General features: G+C 43.0%; 1 protein-coding gene across 7 annotated transcripts in view; it reads right to left on the bottom strand.

Annotated features, from left to right (window-relative positions):
- Nucleotides 1-22,247, bottom strand: part of MBOAT2 (membrane bound glycerophospholipid O-acyltransferase 2) — a 217,642-nt gene that overhangs the window by 30,750 nt on the left and 164,645 nt on the right. For all 7 annotated transcript variants that reach the window (XR_012157926.1, XM_073336059.1, XM_073336062.1 and 4 more), the window contains 2 exons: nucleotides 20,852-20,906; nucleotides 11,621-11,804 (listed from right to left, as the gene is read on the bottom strand). Coding sequence is in view for 6 of the 7 variants with exons in the window: in XM_073336059.1 (XP_073192160.1) it covers nucleotides 11,621-11,804; nucleotides 20,852-20,906 (239 nt within the window). In the remaining variant the exon portion in view is untranslated. The remainder of the gene's footprint in view (nucleotides 1-11,620; nucleotides 11,805-20,851; nucleotides 20,907-22,247) is intronic.

The following is a 22,247-nucleotide window of genomic DNA, read 5'->3' as shown; positions in this document are numbered from 1 at the left end:
AAATCATATTTAGTTAACAGCGCCTGTTGGTAAGCTATGCACCAGGAGAAAGGGAGAAAAATATGTTCCACTTCCTAACAAATCAAGTCTCTTGGACTCTTTTTCTTTGGGAGATGATTTGAATCTCCCCTCCCCAAATTATTAACTAATCAGTTTGTAAGCAACGAGAGGATAATAGGGTCATAAGGAATAGCCAAAGGATTTATCAAAAACAAATCATGCCAAACCAACCTAATTTCCTTTTTTGACAGGGTTACTAATGGACAGGAGGTAGCAGCAGACATGATATATCTTGATTTTTAGTAAGGTTTTTGATACAATCCTACATGACATTCTCATAAGAAAAATAGGGAAATATGGTCTAAATGAAATTACTATAAGGTGGATGTACAACTGGTTGAAAGACTGTACTAAAAGAGTAGTTATTAATGGTTCACTATCAAAATGGGAGCGTGCATTTAGTGGGATTCCTCAGGGGGTCAGTCATGGATCCACTACAAGTCAATATTTTCATTAATGACTTGGATAATGGAGCAGTGTGTTTTTATAAAATTTGCAGAAGACACCAAGCTGGAGGTTGGAGGCAGGATTAGAATTTAAAATGACCTTGACAAATTGGAGAAATTGCTATGAAATCAACAAGATGAAAAATAAAGATAAGTGTAAAGTACTTAGGAAGGAAAAATCAAATGCTCATCTACAAAATGGGGACTAACTGGGCTGGTGGTAGAAATGCTGAAAAAGATCTGGGGGTTATAGTGGATCACAAATTGAATATGAGTTAACAATGTGATGCAGTTGCAAAAAAAACTATCATCATTCTGGAGCGTATTAACAGGAGTATCGTATGTAAGACAAGGGAGGTAACTGTCCCACTCTACTTGGCACTATGAGAACTCAGCTGTACAGCTGTGTCCAGTTCTAGGCTCCAAACTTTAGGAAAAAAGTGGACAAACTGGAGAGAGTCCAGAGGAGGGCAACAAAAATTATAAAACGTTTAGAAAACCAGACCTATGAGGGAAGGTTAAAACCATGTTTAGTCTTGAGAAAGGAAGACTAAAGGAGGACCTGATGACAATCTTCAAGTACCTTAAGGTCTGCTATAAAGAGGACATGGATCAATTGTTCTCCATGTCCACTGAAAGTAGGACAAACTGCAGCAAGGGACATTAAGATTAGATATTAGGGAAGCTTTTTAACTATAAGGGTAATTAAGCCCTGGATCAGGCTTCCAAGGGAGGTTGTGGAATCCCCATAATTGGAGGTTTCTATGAAAGGCTTGAACAAAACACCTGGAAGGGATGGTCTAGGTTTACTTGGTCCTGCCTCAGCACAGAGGGCTGCACTTGATAACCTCTCAAAGTCCCTTCTGGCACTACATGTCTATGATTCTATCATGTGATCTCTCATTGGCAGCAGGGACCACATCGGAATTTGGGGCAGTATGGGAATAAAAACACTTGAAGCCTTGCACTGGGACATGGTATCATTTGTCTATGCACTTAGCTGCAAGAGCTAAGGAGGCTGGTGTGTGACATAAGGTCTTTGCAGGTTCTAAAAGAGCCTCATTAATAGGACGGGCTACCAGTCCAGGGGCCACCGCCTGGAGAATGTCCAAAACCTTGTGAGTATTCTCTTGCACAAGCTCAACCTGCATACCCAAAGCCGCAGCCATTCTCCTCAGCAGATCCAATAAGATTTAAAATCCTCCAGAACTGGAGAGGAGTCATCCGGGGTCACTGAGTCAGGAGGCAAGGAAGATGACAGATCACTTGTGGCAGAACCAGCTCCTCTGATTCATCCTGAATCAGTTCTGGCTTTGGAAGGTGCATAGCAAATAGTCCCTTTTGAGTGGACCAGTGATCAAGACATTGGGGACCAGCTATATGAATGGTCCTGTTCCCTGTAACAATGCTCTCCTTCTGGGAGTGGTGTAGAAGACTTGCTAGACCAACCGTGCCTCGGTAGGGATGTCAATGGTGGATACTCTGAACCCAACTATGAGGAGCCACCTGAATAATGATCAATAGGCATCGAGTATGTCAATCCTGATGAGGCCTTAGGTGATCTGATTTATCTGTAGTCCATTGTGAAGAGGTCAGTATCAGAACCAATGCTGGCATGGTAGTCGTACCACAAATGTGCTCCAAGATGTGGAGGATATTGCATTGAGACTTGATACCAGGAAATATTTTTGTAGTCAGTGACAAAGGGTAAGCTATGGTCAGTGGCCATTCTGACTACCATCTCAGTATCATGGTACTGAGGCCACAGGTGCAGAGGCAGAAGATCATACCAGTTCCAACTGGTGTGCATAGGTGCCAGGATCAAGACTTTATTGTATTGCTTAGCAGGTACTGACTCTGGTACAACTCTCAGTCTCTGTATCTGAGCCAAAGATTGGGACAGGACGGGAAGAGCAGGAGGCGCCACCAATGCAATGGCCTTTGCAGCCTCATAAGCTGGTGAGGTCATCAGTACTCATAATGCTGGTGCTGAAACAGTGTCTGTTGGTACTGGTCTCAATAGCTGTCTCACAGATGGTACCGGAGTCAACAGCATGGTACCAGTATCTTCCCTCTGTAGTACTGGGAGACACAGGTCAATGGCCCACCTCTACCATGAGTACTTAAGGAGTGCTGGTGAAGTTCTGAGTCCTTTGAAAAAAAAAGAATGCTTCTTTGGTCTGTTTAATGGGTCCTCCTTTGAGGAAGCCCTGCCGAGGAAGCCCAACCCCTTTTTTCTCTGAGAAGAGTGTGAAACCAGGGGTCTGGCATGACACCACTGCAGTCCCTCTGGCCTAGTGTTTGCAGAAGGCAAAGCATTCAGTCAAATGCCCTGGAGCTGAGGTGGGTCTCATAGCCTGTTCCAGGAGGTATTGCTTGAGGTGCAGATCCCTGGAAATCTGCATTCTTTTCTTGAAAGAATGGCAGATACTTCACCTCTCTTTTTAATGTGCCCCTTGTCGAGTCACAAAAGGCGGCATGTGAGTGGGTGGGTGTTACTACTGGAATAAACACTTCATATGATGGGTAGTACTTAAAGCCCAGTGACCGCTGCATGCCAACAGTGCCTCGCACCAAAAACTAATTATTAACTAATTAAAAAAATATTAAAACAATAAAAGAAGCCTAACTACTGGGTACTAACTGCTAACTAGTTATTCACAGGAAAAGAGGAGAGCTGAACATGCTGATTGCACATTTAAAAAAAAGACTAAGGTAAACTACCGGGGAGCTCTGATTCAGGCCATGGGTGGTGAGAGAAGAAACTGAAGGGGAACAAGGTGGCAGTGCCTTTATATAACTTTCAGGAGGGGCCACAAGGAGGTGCAGGGGATGTGCGCTGCCCCCAAATGTGCAGCTTCAGAAAACTCTCTGGCTCTGGCACACTGGGCATAGACATCTCTGAATGGAATACATGTGTGCAGCCACTTAAAGACGAATAGGTGCTCCACCCTCTTCCTCCTCAAGTTGTCGTCTGTCTTTGACACAGTTGACCAGGCTCTTCATGAAATGTTGTCTTCCCGGATCCTGTCCTTTTCTGCTCATCCTCCTACTCTCTCCTCTAATCTCTCCTTTCGCTAGAAGGATCCCTTTCATCCACCCTCCAACTTTCTAGGAGGTTCCATATTTCTCCATTCTTGCCCCCCCTCTTCTTGTCCATCTGCACTTCATCTCTAGGCAGTCTCATCTGCAAACATTTCAACTATCAACTCTATGCTTATATCTCTCTCTCTCTACTCTGGACCTATCTCCTTCTGCCCAGACTAAGGCTGTGTCTACACTGTCACTTTCAGTGCTAAAACTTCTGTCGTTCACGGGTGTGAAAAAAACACACCCATGAGCAACAAAAGTTTTAGCGCTGAAAAGCACCAGTGCAGACAGTGCTTAATTGCCAGGAGCTGCACTCCCGCTGATAAACCTACCACCGCTCATTCAGGGTGGGGTTTTTTATGTGGGGGAGAGTCTCCCCCACATGATGAAGCGTATCTAAACTGTCAATGCTGTTGCAGCAGTGCTGTGACGCGGCCACGGCCGCGCTGTAACATGGGCAGGGTGGACATACACAAGGAAATCTCAGAAAGAGAGATTTTAGGGTATGTCATTGTTACGTTCAACATGAGCAGAACAGAGCTCTTAATCTTTCCTCCCACTCCAAAACAGTCACCACTCCCTCCCTCTCAGACCCCATGGATATCACCCCAACCCTGCCTGTCACTCAGGCATGTAATCTGGGTATTCTATTCATTTTGGTCTCTTCTAGAGCCTCATATCCAGGTCATGTATGAATTCTGTATTTCTTAACTAATATCTCTAAGATCTAGCCTTTCCTTTCTGACCACATAGCTAGATCTCTTCTCCCAAGCACTCATCTCAACTACTGCATCCTACTCTCTGGCTTTGACACATCCCATTTTGTCCCATACATATCCATTCAAAATGCTGCTGCAAGTATTTTCCTGGCTTGTTGTTTTTACCACATCACCCTCTCTGTGTTCTCCACCCTTTAGCACAGGGGTGAGCAAACATTTTGTCCTGAGGGCCACATCGGGGTTAGGAAACTGTGTATGCAGGGCCCGGTAGGGAAGGCTGTGCCTCCCCAAACAGCCTGGCCCCTGCCCCCTGACTGCCTACCTCAGAACCCCCGACCCATCCAACCCCCCTTGCTCCTTGTCCCCTGACCGCCCCCCCCCCGGGACCCTACCCCCATCCAACCCCCCCAGCTCCGTGTCCCCTGACTGCTCTGACCCCTATCTACACCCCCGCTGCCGGACAGGCCCCTGGGGACTCCCATGCCTATTCAACCCCCCCCCCCCCCGTTCCCATCCCCTGACCACCCCCCCAGAACCGCCACCCCATCCAACCGCCCCCTGCTCCCTGACTGCCCCCTGGGACCCCTGCCCCTTATCCAACCCCCCGCTCCACGCCCCCTTACCATGTCACTCAGAGTGACAGGACTAGCAGCTGCACCACTGTGCCGCCCAGCAGGAGCCAGACATGCCGCCCAGAGCGCTGATGGCATGGCAACCTGAGGCTGCGAGGGAGGGGCCGAGGGCTAGCCTCCCCGGCCAGGAGCTCAAGGGCCAGGCAGGATGGTCCCATGGGCTGGATGTGGCCCGCGGGCCGTAGTTTGCCCACCTCTTCTTTAGCATATTAAATACACTACTAATCTTTGCTTTTAAGGTCCTTCATGGCCTAGCCCTACCTATTCATATCTTATACACTACTGAGATGCTGACTGCTGCTCCTGTTCTTGCCAGCTGGCCTTCACGCATTTACTACGTTTTCAAATAAGTACTTTCATGCTCCTTCCTATGCTGCTCCTAATACATGGGATGAGCTCCCTGTAAACATCTGCAAACCTCTGCAAAACCCTCCTTAAAGTCTCCTCTGCCATGAGGTCAGTGCATCATTCAGAGAAGGAATCTTCTCTTCCTCTTTCAAACAAGCAGAAACCTGACCAACACTGAAGAAACCCATCATGGATACTTCAGTCCTACCCAATTCCCAACCAGTGTCAAAGTTCTGATTCCTTACAAGCTCATAGCTAGCAAAAGTCTAACTACAAGCAGATATAACTGAAGCTAACATTCTAGACATGATGCATTCTGGATTCAGGCCAGGACATGAAAATGAAATTGCTTTAGTGGCACTGATGGATATCTCCTCCTGTCAACAGACGGAAGCAGTGCTTCATATTTTTGACCATGAGATATGGCTGTATCATCTGACAGGTGGCAGGGATCCAAGGTGATGCACTAAAATTATTTGGGTTCTTCCTACAGGCATATCCAACAAGTAGTGACAGGAAACTGCACCTCCATTACTAGACCCCCTCATCTGTAGAGTTCTACAAGGATCAATTCTCTCTCTGGTCCTTTCCAAGATCTATATGCAACCACTAGCTGAACTGGTCAGACAACATGGACTCCAGTGTCACTAATATGCAGATGACACACCACTCTACCTTCCCTTCACCACATGTGATTGCACCACTACAACCAAGATGGCCGTGCTTGAATGAGACCAGCTCATGAATGAAGAACAGTTGGCCAAAGGAAAGCTGAGGTGATGGTGGGCAGAAAGGAAAGTATTTTGAAGAATTTTCAGCCATGATGCTGTGTCCTTTGGCAGAATGTTCACATCCACCCACCATTGGTCAATTCAGTCTGTAGTCTAGGAGTACGCTTGGACTCCTCACTGACTCTAAGCACTGGTTGGCTAGGAGTCTCCTTCCCATCCTGGTGAACAAAGACTGAGCCTCAGTTATTGATGCCTTCTTCACTTTTTGGCTGGCCTACAGCAGTGCTACATACTAGGGCCTGAAACCGCCAGCACTCAGAAAACTCCAACAACTACAAAATGTTGCAGTGCAAAACAGGCTACTCAAATATTTGTGAACAAATCATATCTGTCCTCCACTCTCTACACTGGCTTCCCACTGAATTTAGAATCAATTTCAAGGTCTCGGTCCTTATCTTCAAAACGCTCCATGGCTTGGGTCCAGGATACCTAAAAGGCCACATAACCACCAGGTCAAAGACCATGGTTGACAACTTTGCTCCTGTGGAGCGATGGAACTCTCAACAATAAAAGTAAAGCTTGTCTATGTGGGAGACAAAACCTTCTCCAGGACTGTCCAAGACTGTGTTATGAACTCCCCCAGGAATTAAGGAACTTCACAAACCTCACTACCTTTCACTCCAACTACAAGCCACCTTGTTTTCTTTAACAAAAACACATAGCAACAGGTATGTTTATATAATAATAATAATAATAATAAACCCTACCAAAACAATACATTCCACTGCACGCATACACCTCCTTCTGGGGAGAGGATGAAAGAACAAACGTGTCAGAAATTAGTTATGTTGCTTAATGTGCTACTGGAAGGTAAGCTCAGATACCATGGTAATGAAGGTAGTATAAAAACCTATGTAGAACAGTGGCCAAGAATACCGGTTAAATACTTCAGACTTTCAATATTTCAAATTTATAATCCTTAAAAAAATGTTAAGTACCCAAACCTGCAAAACTGCCATGTGACCCCTTTCCTCTAAGTGACTCTTACATCCTTCATGTTGTCAAAGATTTAAGATTAGATTACTGAAGATATTGGCATATCTGCATAAACATTAAGTGTTTCACATGAGCTCTTGCGCTTTCTGGTGGTGAGGGAGATGGTAAGCAGAGGGAGCACTGAGGGGGTGTGGTTAGTGACTTTTACATATCACAGAACTGTGTGAGAGAATTGTCTCAAAAGAGGTTTTAAAGCAAGATAATGAAATGATTCAACAGAATTAAATAAACTGCTTGGATAATTCAGCAGAAAAGCAGTTGGAGTCAGCAAGGTTTCTTCCTCAAGGGTTGGTGTTTATCACGAAAGTAAAATAATTATCAGAAAGTAAGCAGGAAAAAAACCTTTTTAATGTTCAACTCCATCCTGAGACTTCTCGGTGAGGAGCCTTAATTTCCCAAAAGTATTCTTCCCATTGTCTCCCATTCAGCCACTCTTCTAGTCCTTCCCCTGAGTTCCTGTTCAAGGGAAGGGAAAAGCTGAACAGCATTAATCCCTTGTTCTCTGGGGATGTAAACAAAGGGCTGGATTTCCACAAGTTACTCACAAATGTTGGTACATGTGTAATTTACATAAACAAATACCTAATCTCTACACACAAACCATTTATTTGCATGTGCACACAGTTAGTGCAAATACATGGGCACAAATCCAAGGCATTTGTACTCACACAAATTTATGGACAGTTGTGATCACTTAACGTTGAAAATCCAATCTATAATTGAAAAACGGGCATTCACTCTTTACTGTAAGAGACAGTAGCTATAATTTATGAATTGGTAACAATATTAATCCTTTACATTTGTATAGTGTTTTTCATTCAAGATCTCAAAGTGCTCTCACAACATTAATTAAGCTTCAACATCCTTCTGAGCTAAGTAATCTTACTTCTCAAATCAAATGAATATTTTTCTCTCTTATAGGCTGGACTCTGTCTTTCTTACTCTAAGCAATACTTGGTTTCTCTATGGAGAATTTTAACTTTTTTTCTTCTGGATGAGTGGGGAATCCTTGTCATAGAAGAAGTATAGTGACTCCTTCAAGGAAAACAAAAGTTCCTATTTTAAGATGTGACTGCTATGTAGTAGATGCTGTCTAATGTGAAATGTAGATAACATTGGGAGTTTTGCTGGAACTAAGTTCACTTCTTAAAATCCAAACCATAAAACTAGGAAGCTGGTGATTTTGGTCTACAATTGTGAGAAAATAATGTGTCCAAAAATTATTCTGTTTAAATATTTTATTACACTGTATATTTATGTAAATATTTATTTACACTGTACGTTTTAGGATAAATGTCTCAGTAAGAAGACAACTTGTCATAATTTTATTATGTTTTTGCTTATTATGTTGATTTTTATGTTAATAATACTGTTTCATTATTGTTCTTATGTATTATTTGTATGACAGTAAACCCCAGAGATCCCCAGTGAGGTTCAGTGACCCATTATTCTAGCACTTTATAAACACAGGAGCAGACAGTCCCTGCCTCTAACAGAATCTGAGGTTAACTCATAGCATATAGATTTTGAATTAGTTTGTGTGAGAAGAATATTGACCCTCACCCAAGATCACAAAAGCTGCAACTCAATTTCCTATATAAGTGTGCTTTTGAAAAATGTGACTTCACTTAAGAGTATCAGAATAACCAGTTCATGTTATCCAGGTAGCCTGTCAAAGCATATAACAAGTAAAGTCCTTTCTAAAACTTATAATTCTGATTTAGAGGAGGGCTGATGAGATGTTGCTATTAGCTTCTGCCATTTACAAATGTTTGTCAAACCTTCCACTTTAAAAAGTCTCTATATAACAGGAAAGCTGCTTTTTTCAGCATAAACCAGAAATACCCTTATCTAAAAACATTTATCTGATCTATTCGTTACCCAAATACAAAGCAGTTTAAGAGACCGTATTTGCTGGTCAGACACTGCCATAGCTTCATGGTGACATAACATTACATAAGTATCAATATCATACTTGAAAGATGTTCAGTCATTCAAGTCAATTTTGTAGTCCTTGGCCCTGATCTCCACAAAGTTTCAGTTTGCTATGGTCTTTACGGCTCCAGTACCCGACTGATAACTGTCATATTAAGTAACAAGACCAACCAAGCGGGATCTCACAATTCTATTTCATTATGAATTTGGAAAAATGAGATCACCAAGCCTGACAAAAAAATTCTGTTGGGCAATCTTGTTATCCTTTCAGCACCTAGGGCTTGATCCAAAGCCCACTGATGTCTATAGGAAGAATCTTGCTGACTTCACTGAGTTTTGGATCAGGCCTTAAGCAATTAAAACTTCCAGGCAAACTTTTAGACTTCTATTGGAATGGATTCGTGTTTAAATCTTCTTGAGTGATACACAAACAAAAATTCATTCAGTAAACTAATGAACTATAACAAAGCTTACTACATGTGAGATTACTAAACAATCAGTTAGTTAAAAACTACAGGCAATTAGCAAGAGCTTCAACATCTAAAAATAGTCAGTCTAAGAAAAAGCCAAAGCAGGGGGACTGTTTTCCACAGGAATCCTGTATTTTAAGGATAACTAATAGCTATAATAAAAGTAAACTTACGAAGATAGATATTAATTTCTGACTGTTGACACCACTTTGAGCACCAACAAATGATAGCTTGTAAAAAGGCATAACAGGAGGGAGATATGAAATAAATCATTTAAAAATGTTGACTAGATTCAGTTAACATGCAATTAACACAGTAAAATACTAGACTAGATTCATGTCATGCACTTAACACAAGTGTACAGGAGGAGATTGGCATGAATATTTGATGTTATAGAAATAAAATTTGACATGAAAAGAAGCTTATAGTAAATTTAGCTGAAAGATTCTTTCATCTAAGATATTAACATTTGCTGATCCTCATTAAGTTTCTTATTTTGATGAGTTACCTAATTTGTTTTTCTTTAAAAAATAAAATTAATATGAGAATCTAAGAAAATATCTTTAGCTAAGTGTTTTAGTAATATAACAGGATTGGAACATGAGTCATAACAAAACAATCAAGGTTGTAATTGATACAGCAAATGCAGTAAACAAATATATAATCCACATTTTTTTCAAAAGCACGCAATACTCACTGGTGCTATAAAATGCAGCCAAATTTGTCTAACACCAGTTGGGACATGAAGTATCAGGAGCACAGACAGTTTATCTTAATCTTAATGTCAAAAAGCTAATGCAGCATAAATTACAAAAAAGTAAAAATAAATAAAAAAATCAAGCACTGTATGAGCAACACAATTTAAGGGAAATTGCTTACCTGCAGCTAGAGTATTTTGAGGGTGGACTCCTTTATAGATTCACACATATATTGGCCTTGTGACCTTCAGATGCTTGAGAGCGTACTAGCAAGTTTATGTGGTAAAGTTTAGTACCACTTTGAGGCATATGCACAAGCATATCTACATCAGGCAAGCACACAGGCCTCACCCTCACTTCCCAACTACCTGCTCAAAAATAAGATTCAAAGTTAAGCAGGGAAAAGGTAAGTTGGAGGTGGATTTGGGGAGGCAATATATTTGGAGATCTCCAGTTCTTTCACAATAACTTAAGTCTGTTATCTGTTTGAGGTGATAACTGTATCTTGGACTAAAATTCAAATGTGTACATATATATAGTCAGACCAATTCATGTGTAGGAGGATGGAAAAATATGTTTAGCATCCTTAATGTGAAACGGATCAGTTTTTAAAAAGGGTAATGTACAAAATGTCAGTAGTCATTGGTTTTAATTCAAATCATATGTGCATCTTTTGCAACAGATGATCAACAGGCGTTTCATTCATATGTGTCTGGACCTCCACTCTGATAAGGGAGCAAATAAAATTAGCATACCCTAATGTGCATGGATTCTGGGTGCAGTGTGGTATGATAATGATTACAAGTATGTCACTGGTATTGCGTCTGTACAACAAACAATCTGTTTACTTGTCCTTCATTTGAATAAAGAAATGAAAAAAAATTAAGACTGGAAAAAGTTCCTATAAACATGTTAAAGCTCTCTCTCCCCTAAGAAAGAGTTGATCAGAGAGGCTTGTTACATGTAAATGTGCAGTTTTAGCCTGAAATACAGAAAGAAGCTAACAAAAAAAATTAAGAGACTTTGAAGTAGATTATAAAATATTCCATTCAATTTCCATGGACAAAATGCATGCAGTTTTTCTCATTATTTCCAGCTCATTTTCAGAAGCATTTCATACAGACTAATATGCTTGTAAGGAAGTGCACATGAACTGCTTCATCTGAAGGTGGTATTTTACCATATAAGCTTATTAGACAGCTCCAAGATTATTTTCTTTTGTTCAGAAGACCCAACAGTGGGAATCTATGCAGAACACCTACCTTTCAGGAAAAAAGACTTTTTTTTTTTTTTTTTTTAAAGAGAGAACTGTTCCATTGAATAAACTCCAGATATATCTGAGAAGTTATGCCTGTAAATGAATAATGCAAACCAAGCTTTTCATGCAATGACTATATATATATATAGCAGCACTGCAAAAAATCATAGTTCTTACATTTGGTGAGGGATCTGTTTGTTCATATTTTACATCTTCTTTCCCATTTGCATCAGACTGTGTCAGTTGGTATGATCTGCCTTCAATGAAAGTAATATAGTCTTTATAAGAGCATAATGGGCCTGCCAGGATACCCATGAAATTACAGTTGTAACTTAAATACTCCAGTAGACTTGGCATGCGTCTGTAATTCAAAGACAAGCAACTTGTGAGAGGTACTCTATGCTTTTAAAACAGTCCACTGTAGGAATAATCATTTATTTTATTACTTATTCTAATTCCAATTAAAACACATACAGTGAAGCAGTCTAGTTACATTTTATAACTACAATTTAAAATATAAATGAACGTTTCTTCATCAGTCTATACTGAGTGTTTCCAGACTGATTTGCCTACCCACAGGGACTTTCTCAAAGCCCAAAATCATACCATCAGTTTTTAAGTAGATCTCCCCACTGTGATCAATGAGAAACTTTGCTTAAAAATCAGTGATATAATATATCTGTGCAATTAGATAAAGGGCTCTTGTCAGTCTAAATTCAGTTTGTCTCTAGGGTACTATCAACTGAAGTTCACTGGAGTGAGAGACTGAAGGATCTTTCATGGTAGCACAGGTTTTTTATATATATACATATAGTATATACGTATGTATGTGTACAGGCACACATACACCCTTCCGCACCACCCTAAGTACAATAATACAGACAAAAAAGCATACTTAAAAAAATAGAACAGCTTTGGTCCTCTGTCAAAATTGTGGTAAAAATTTCTGAAATTGACAAAGAATTCCAAATGGTTTATCTTATAGAAGTGACATGAAGAATAGAAAAATATTGAATAAAGGAGTACATTTTCTACCTGCATGTCCTAATAGATGGTGCAAAAATGATATTTAAATAAATAAGAACTGCCTGTAAAACCCCCACTTGGGATTTCTTTTCGAAAGGACATAGTTACAAGCATAAATGTCAACACCTCACATAAATTATAGGTCCTCCCATTCTGTAAGTTGATATTTATTTCTCCCCTGATTTTTTTTTTTAAAAGAGAAGGGAGGCACTCAATTCTTCAGTAGCAGTCACTGAACCATTACTTCAGTGATAATAAAATGAGTATCAAAAAGAATTGTGATGTTCCCTATTCAGTTTTTGAAAATCACACTATATACCAACTACTTTCCCTAAGAACTGCTAACGTAATCTTTCAGTAACTTAAAAAGTGCTGAGAATGATTTCTACTCCACACTCAAGTCATTCTGAAGATTTCAGTTCAATCAGGATTCAAATTTATGATAACAGGAAGCCTAAAATCAATGCATTCAAATGAATGTACTACATCACACTTTCCCTATATACTTCATCAGTATGATTTTTCCAGTGTAGTAAACACCAGGATATGTTGACTTCTTGGTCTACTAGAGTTTAGGTCGCAGAACATCTTGCATTTAGACTAAAATTCAATTCCCAACTTAATTAACTTCATGCACACACACAATCTACATATTTTTAAATTATTCTTACAGCAAACATGGTATAGCTATCACCAACGAAGGTAAGATAGGAACACTAAAACCTTATCCAAAATGAGACACACTGTCACCTGCAGTTCAGTTCTCACTGGAATCCGTGACCAAATTTCCCAAAGACAGTTTTCCACCTGCTACTATTTCATTTATGCCACAGAAAAGTAATCTCTATATTTTTAACTAGTTCAAATTCCCTTAGTGCATAACTCAAGAGTTGGAGTAGTCAGCTGATCAAAACAGAGAATTCTGAAGAGTTTAAACATAATACAGCATACTCTTCTTTTACAGAAGATGCAGCTGAGGATCTTCCCCTGGCCTCAATCTCAGAACAGGTACCAGAAAGAGTTAAAAAAAAAAGCTACTAATCTTTTCGTTACTGTTTTTCGAGATGTACTGCACATGTCCACTCCACCGTAGGTGTGTGTGTGCCCCAAGCACAGTCGATGGAAATTTCCCCCTCGATGCTACCCATCAGGGCAGCTTGGGCGCCCTTTGGTGCTTATGCTCATAGTGCCAGTATAAAGGGCCCAGTGACCCTGCACCACCAGTTTCTTCTTTCCGGGCAACTCTGACATAGAGGGGGGTGGGTCATGGAATGGACATGTGCAACACACTTCAAAGAACAACAGGAAGGAAGGTTAGTAACCGTTTTTTCTTCTTCGAGTGTTTGTACATGTCCATTCCACTGTAGGTGACTCCCAAGCAGTTGCACAGAATGTGGGATTGGAGCTCATGGACACGCTGACTGCAAAACAGCTCAAACGAATCTGGCATCATCCCTAGACTGTTGGCGTACTAAAAAGAGAACATATGCACTGATGACCAAGTTGCTGCTCTGCAAATGTCCTGAATAGGGATGTGAGCAAAGAATGCAGTTGCTGATGCTTGTGCTCCCGTGGAGTGGGCAGTCAGGTCAGCAGGTGGTGGAACACCATCTGCTCATAACACGTGCAAATGCACAATGTAATCCAAGACTAAATTTTCTGACCAGAGATGAGAAGACCTCATCCTGTCAGCTATCGCGATGAACAATTGGGTGGATCTATGGAATGGTTTGGTACTTTCTATGTAGAATGCTGGGGCATGTCTAACATCCAATGAGTGAAGCTGCTGTAATTCTCTATTTGCATGTGGTCTCAGACAGAAAACGGGTAGGAAGGTTGTCTGATTGCTATGAAACTGGGAAACCGCCTTTGGGAGGAAACTAGGGTGAGGTGTAGCTGCACCTTGTCCTTAAAGAAAACTGTGTACGGAGGTTCTGATGTGTGGGTGCAGATCTCTGAGACCATTCTAGCAGAAGCAATGGCCACTAAGAAAGCCACCTTCCATGAAAGGTATAACAAGGGTCACATTGCCAAAGGTTCAAATCAGGGACTCATATGTTGATAAGATCGGGTTTAGGTCCCATGGAGGGACAAGTTCTTGCACTTGGGGATACAGTCTTTCTAGGCCCTTGAGAAAACAGATATTACTGCAAGGTGAACCTTGATTGAGGCGATCGCTAAACCTTCCTGTTTCAGGTGTAACAAGAACTCGAGAATGTCTTGAAGTGATGACTGCATGGGCGAGACTCTGTGTTGGGAAGCCCAGATGGAGAACTGCTTCCACTTTGAAAGTTAAGTAGCCCTGGTGGATGGCTTCCTGCTACCTACTAGTGTACAGGGAGATTTTAGCGGACCAGCAAAATGCCTGGACCACTATCAATAACTGGAATATTGATTGTCACGCTTATTGCCAAAAGCAGCTAAATCAGCAGGTCTTAGCAGGCTTTACCATATCTAGCAAGAAGCCAGGAGGGGAAAGGGCCCTGTGTCCTTTCTGATAAGATCTCTGTTGAAATTGCTGAGGTATGTGTTTTAGAAAAACAGGAAACTTATCTATATCTGCCCTTTGGGATGCATTTGTCAGGGTCCTCAAGACATATGGATTCTGCAAATACACATCTGTCTAATTAATGGTTTGAGGAAACCTCTTCCTTAAACTCTGAAATTGTTTGCTTAAGATTTTTTTTATTGACATGTTATTGTTACACTAACCCAAATAAATAATGAGTGAAAATATGGGGGAGATGAACTCTTCAGAGACACTTCATGGACACAGCTTAGGGTTCCCAACAGCAGCTGAAAAACTGACCAATTGGACAGCTGTCATTGTACCACTCAACGAGCCCTCCAGACTTCAGTAATTATTGATTTTGGGGGTGTCTTACTAACCTGTTGCGAATGTGTGTAAGTGCTTGAGACTAAAATAAAGCACAGCTTTAAGTGAAAGAACTCTTGTATTATACTGTTTGTGCCAGCCACCTATCGGTCAGATGGCTGTTGTCTTCAGTGATTTATTTCCTGCCACTACCTCATCAAGAGTAATAGTTACCAAGAGCTTTTGGTTTTTAGAATCACAGTAACAATAGGACCTAACAAACCTGCTCCGAGCAAGCCAGCTCTCTGGGATTTAGCCATGGCATTTATTCCAGGCTGTCGCGTGGAGCAGATGACCATGATGCTGAGAGATCAGGTCCAGATGTAGAGAAAACAGGATCATAGTCACCATGGAGAATCCTAGCAGTGTGGCTAACCAATGCTGATGTGGCCAAGCTGGAGATATTAGAATGACCCATGCCCAGTCCCAGCTGATCTTGAGCAGAAACTTGTGCATGAGTGGGATAGGAGGGAAAGCGTAATATAGGTGACCTGTCCACAGGAGTAGGAAGACATCCGTGAGCAATCCCAGGCTGAGACCTCGTAGGGAGCAGAACTGGTGACACTTCCTGCTGTGCCTGGTTGCAAACAGACCTACCCAGGGAGTCCCCGACTGCTGGAAAAAGTCTCTTGCAACGTCCAGGTGAAGGGACCACTTGTATGACTGGAGAAAGACCTGCTTCAGTGATTTGCCCACTTGTTCTGCATTCCTGAAAGGTGAGAAGCCTCGAGGTGGATTGAGTGAGCCATGCAGCATTCACATAGCTGAACTGCTTCTCGACATGGGGGGGGGGGGAGAGCAAGCTCCTCCCTGCCTGTTGATATAGAACATGGCTGCAGTGTTGTCTGTAAGAACCAACAAGCTCTTCCCCATAATGTGAGGCAGGAATGTCTGATAGGCCAGGTGAACTGCCCTAAGCTCTCTGACTTTTTAGTGAGAGCTCTTCCAGAGACCAAAGGCCTTCAGTCCTGAGGGGAGCCAGGTGAGCTCCTCAGCCTAGCACTGATGCGTCTGAGATCAGGGATATCAATGGTTGGGGCCCTGAAAGGGGAATGCCCACACAAACCACCAGCGGGTCCAGCCACTAGTTGAGGGAGGTGAGGACCGGGGAAGGTATTGTGAGATCAGAGTCCAGATGGTGGCAGTTTGGTGAGTACACCAAGGCCAGTCATGTCTGAAAGAATCAGTGGTATAGTCTTGCATGCTGCACTACATACGTACATAAAGCCATGTGGCCCAAAAGCATCAGATAGTCCAGGGCTGTTGTAATTGGGTGGCCCTTGAGGTGTACTATCAGGAATGTGATTGTCTGAAACTGACTATCTGGGAGGAAAGGTCTGGCCTGGGTAGAATCAAGCACCACTACAATAAACTCTATCCTCTGTAGTGGAGTGAGGGTAGACTTCTGTACAATTATTAGCAAGCCCAGGGCCTGGAATGTCGACTGGATGAGGAGGATGCTGGACTTTACCTGATCCCTAGACCGGCCTCTGACTAGCCAGTCATCCAGGTACGGATAAACTTGCACCCCTCACCTCCTCAGGAAGGGCGCCATTACCCCCATACATTTTGTAAAAACCTGTGGAGCTGCTGACAGGCCGAATGGGAGTATCATGAATTGGTAGTGCGTGTGGTTCATGACGAATGTAAAGAACCTTCTGTGGCCTTGGAAGATCGATATATGGAAGTGAGTGTCTCTTAAATCGAGGGCAGCATACCAATCCCCGGGATCCAGGGAGGGAATAATAGAAGCCAGGGAGACTATGAGGAGCTTTAATTTCTTGAGATACCTGTTAAACTGGCACAGGTCTAGAATAGGTCTGAGACCGCCCTTGGCTTTTGGGATTAAGAAATAATGGGAGTAGAACCTCTTCTCCATTAGCTTTTGTGGACCCTCTTTCACCACTCCCACCTGAAGAAGACATTGAACTTTCTCAGCCAGAAGTTGCTCTTGAGAGGGGTCCCTGAAGAGGGACAGGGAGGGAGGGTGTGAAGGAGAGGTAGAAATGAATTGGAGAATATATCCCACTTCCACCATGTTCAGCACCCAATGGTCTGTAGTGATACAAGAGACTATGCACAGATGAAGTGGGATAGGCAGTCTGCAAATAAAGGGAAAACAGAATCCAGAAGCATGGAACCTGGTACAGCATCCTCGAGCATCCCATCAAAAGGCCTTTTTGGAGCCTCCTGGGTGTCTGGATGGGACAGACATTGACTCTGAGGTAGAAGGGGGTGGTGATCTATTCCTAAAGCCCCTGCTCCTTTTCCTCTGTGGGTCTTGATGGGGCCATGGGGTGGAAGACTGGGAGGACTGCTGAGGTCTGTAGTGCTTCCTAGAAGTTGCTAGGGTATACAATCCCAGGGACATAAGGGTCACTCTGGAGTCCATCAGTCCATGAAGTTTCACGTCGGTCTGCTCCGAAAAGAGCTAAGCTCCCTAGAAGGAAAGGTCTTGGAGGGTTTGCTGGAAACTCCTGCAGGAGGCTGGAGGACAGTAGCCATAAACTCCTATGCTTGGCTACTGTGGAAGCCTGGACCTGACCGCCAAATCTGCTACATCTAAGGCAGCTTGCGGGGAAGCCCTCGTTATGCATTTCCCCATATCTGCCAGCAAGAAGTACTCCAGCCTGGCCTCTTGCAGCAGCAAATCTCTGAACATCAACATGGAGTCACACATGTTTAAGTCATATCTGCACAGAAGCACCTGCTGGTTAGCAGTCCTGAGCTGCAGACCCCCAGTAGTGTAGACTTTTCTACTGAATAAGTCCAACTTTTTGGAGTCCTTTGCTTTAGGTGTTTCACCATGCAGACACTGCCTTTCCCTTTCATTGGCAGCAGATTCCAACAGAGATCCTGGGGGCTGGATGGGAAAGAGTATACAGGAACTCATAACCCTGGGAAAGAACAAAGTATTTCCTCTTGGCTCTCTTTGACGTAGGGGGAAGAGATATGGGGGTTTGCAAAGAGGCTTTCACAGGGTCCATGTTAGCCTCATAGAGAGACAGGGCTACTTTTGACGGACCTGCCATGGTCAGAATGTCAACCTGACTATGGGAGGACTCCTTTACTACCTCCACCTGTAAGCACAAATTTAAGGCCACCCTCATCAGTAAATTCTGGTGTGCCTTATAATCATAGTGGTAAGGCGACACGCCCTCCCCAACATAGCCTTGTCTGGAGAGGAGGCCAGCACTGGCTGAGGGCACTCCTCTTCTCCCTCTGTGCTGACAGGATCCCCCAAAGCTGGTTCCTGAAAGTTGGCACTGGGTTTGGTACTGGAATCCTGGTCAGATGCTGCCCAATGAGATGGAGGTGCCCTTCTCTTGGAGGCCACCGAATAAGAGTGTCTCGAATAGGGTCCACTGGTTCCAAAAGGGTCATGGCCCATTAGGCCAAGCACTCAATGGCATTACTGTGCCCAGGTCCATGGCAGGATAGGTATGACTGAAAGAATAGCGGGGGTGGCTCCTCGGACGAGAGGAGTGTTGACTCAACCTCTGATTCCAGCAACAATGAGCCTCCCTCCAGTGACCAGGGAAGTGCAGTTCCCACCAGTGCTGGAGACGAGTGCCAAGGTGGGAAAGCCTGCATTTGGGCCAGCGTGGTCAGTTTCCCATTAGCTGGTACAGTGGGCCCTGGAACCAAACCGTAATTAGGGGCCATGTGCTCCCTCCTGCCTTCCAGCACCAATACAACCGACTTCTGTACTGCCGGTGATGCCAGTACCGACAGCAATAGCTGGTCTCTGGCTGCAGCAAATGCCTCCGGAGTGGATGGCACTGCAATAGCGCGCGTATCACACTGTCCCTCAGGTGCTAATGGTTCATCCGGTACTAGACTCTATGGTGCTGACTGCTGTGATGCTGAGGCAGAGGAGTGGCCTGACTCAGGTCGAACTCCGCTTCGCTCCCTGTGCCTGGCCTTTGGCATCAGGGAACATCCCCTCAGTTTCTCATGCCTCTTCCTCGGCACTGGGGATGGTGAACGGTGCTAGGAATCTTGCCTGGTGAAAGGAGTGCTCCTCACCGACACCAAGGTGCTTGGTGCCAAGTCCGACTGGCTCGGAGGAAGGTCTCAGCACCACCTCTATAAGCAGGAACTTCAACCTGGCCTCCCTTCTTCATACGAGGTTTAAAGTCCCTGCAAATCTGACGATGATCCCCGACGTGAGTCTCACCCAAGCACTTTAGGCAACTAGAAAGCTGGTCGCTCAGGGGCATAGCCTTGTTACAGGAGGCACAAGGCTGGAAGTCTGATGACCAAGGCATGACTTAGCACCGAGTACAGATGAAATTCTGCTAACGAACAGAGAAACACAAACTATACTAACGAAGACTAATTAACTACAGTATTTACAACTACTAACTATAAAAACTATCAGAAAAATGAAGTCCACTCAGAAGGTTTGCCGTAGCAAGAAGCACAGTTCCAGCGACCGTCATGGCCAGTAAGAAGGAACTGAGGGGTCGCGGGGTTGGCTGGTCCCTTTAAACCGGCGCTATGAGTGTGTGGCATCAGAGGGCACCCAAGCCACCCCAACGGGTACCACTGAGAGAAAAATTTCTGGCAACTGGGCTCAGGGCATGAACACACCTACATTGGAATGGACATGTGCTAGCATTTGAAGAAGTTTTATACTCCATTCTAATGACAAATGTGGTCAGCATGAATATGCTGCAATAGAATGCCCTCCTTCCTTTTAGTGTTCCAAGACTCATCTTCCCACAATGCTATAACAAGAGGATTTCTCTTGTCTCATTTCATTTTGTGTGAGGGAAATAGTAAGGAATTTGAAATTAATTTTTTTTTAAAATTGCTGGGGTTTTTTTAGTCCAATTATCTTCATGCCATTAAGACTTCTGAAATAACAGGTACTAAAAAGAAAATGATTTCTGAAGAGCAAAAATTCTCCACTTAGCTGATTTGTTCACCACAAAAATGGTCTAGACTTCAGATGTTAGATACTTAAATCCTTCAAAAGCTATAACTACACTGTCAAATAGAGTAATCCAAAGCACTTGTGTACTTCTTTGATTGGACAGACACTGTGGCATAAACTAGGGTACTGACATCTATTAAAAAGTCTTCCAAATAAAGAAAGGAGGGAAAGAATCAAACTAAAAGTCGTAAAAGAGAAATCAGAGAAAAGCATTTTGTATCTTTGATGGCTGTAACTCACATGTACTGTGCAATTACCAATCACTGACAAAAGAGTACATGCTTTTATTCTTCATTATCAAGAAAAAAAACTTTAATGAGAAATTGTCTGTTTTAGTAAAAGTCCCGTAAGTAAAATGTAAGGTCTATTTCAGTAGATATCTTCCAAGTGCAAAAAAACCCACATGAAATTAAATTACAAATATACTGTACATGCAATCTAAACCAGAGCCAGCTTTAGATAACTGGACATCTTATGTATCAGCTGCATCAGAGCTACAAAGTCTTCATAATCCATGCAAAGCATCCAAAACAGAAACTAGACTCATAAGCATAAGAAAGCCTACCTTACAGCCAAGCATCTCTGTGATGGGGTCAATTCTTCTTCCTTTCGAAACATTCCTGTAGAAGAGGGAGGAAATAAGCACTAGTTAATCATTTCTTTACCAGAGAGAATGGGGTTTCCTTGTGTCACAGTTTAGGGCAACTGTACCTGTATTCTGCCCCCCCCCCTTTTGTGGTCCCTCGCGGGCACCCACTATATACTCCCGGCTGCCCAGCCATCAGCTCTTTTGTAGTAGAGCTGAAATTAGGGGTGCTGCTTGAAGTAATAATAACAAACGCCACATACCTGGTTTCCATCATCAGCACTCCCACTCTTTCATAGATTCATAGAAGGTTAGGGTTGGAAGGGACCTCAGGAGGTCATCTAGTCCAACCCCCTGCTTGAAGCAGGACCAATCCCCAATTTTTGCTCCAGATCCCTAAATGGCCCCCTCAAGGATTGAACTCACAACCCTAGGTTTAGCAGGCCAATGCTCAAACCACTGAGCTATCCCTCCCCTCCCCTCTTAAAACTGCTCCAGCACCTCTGCTCTCTTAGGCAGACACTCACGTTCCTCTGCCTCCTGACCGGGAGCTTACCAGGCTGCACCGTTTCCTGCCCACATCATGATATTCCCAGCAAGCCAGACTGCCTAAACAGGCCAGCATCTGCACTTTGCTTTCTCTATAAGGGCCTGCAGTTACAAGTTACCATGCAGCTCTTTTCTAAGCAAGCTTCTTTATTCTTACGGTGAAAACATTACAGAGTAAACATATTAAAATCAATAAAAGAACCTACACTCATGCTAATAAATTTACCAGAGATCACCCCTCCCACAACTCCAAAAAGGGCTCTGGTATGAGTCAGTCCTTCAACCCTCACACCGGGGTTTTTCTGTGGTTACAAGTTCATAACAGCCTTAGCTCAGAATTAGTCCACCTATGCATAGGCTAGTCTTTCTTTTATTACAGCTTGAGCTTTTGATCTTGAAATGCTGGGAACATGTAATCAGTAGACAATGGTCCCCTTTTCACGGTGTACCTTCAAAAGGTTGGGTTTTACATAACTGGAAATGGGGAATTTGCATTCACCTCCCCTTAGAGATTCCCCAAGCAAACCATTTGCCGCTGTTAGTCCCAAAAGTCCATTCTTGTCTAGCACATTGTTCAATATAGTCCTTTGAATTTCATAACACTTCCCAGGGTTCACAGCCCATCCCTCCCCAAAGAGAAGTTACGCACAATCCTGGCCCACAATCATACATAAACTATTCATTGAATACAGTGGTTTTCAACCTATGGTCTGTGGACCCCAGGGGGGTCAGTGTCTGCAGACTATGTCTAAGGAATCCGTGAAAGGGTGTTGTTACCATAAAACAGTGGGTTTTAACCTGTGGTCTGCGGATCCCTAGGGGATCA

Source organism: Lepidochelys kempii, chromosome 3 (assembly GCF_965140265.1).
Source record: "Lepidochelys kempii isolate rLepKem1 chromosome 3, rLepKem1.hap2, whole genome shotgun sequence".
Lineage (NCBI taxonomy): Eukaryota > Metazoa > Chordata > Testudines > Cheloniidae > Lepidochelys > Lepidochelys kempii.
Note: the sequence above shows the minus strand (reverse complement) of the source record. Positions and strands in the feature narration are given on the sequence as shown.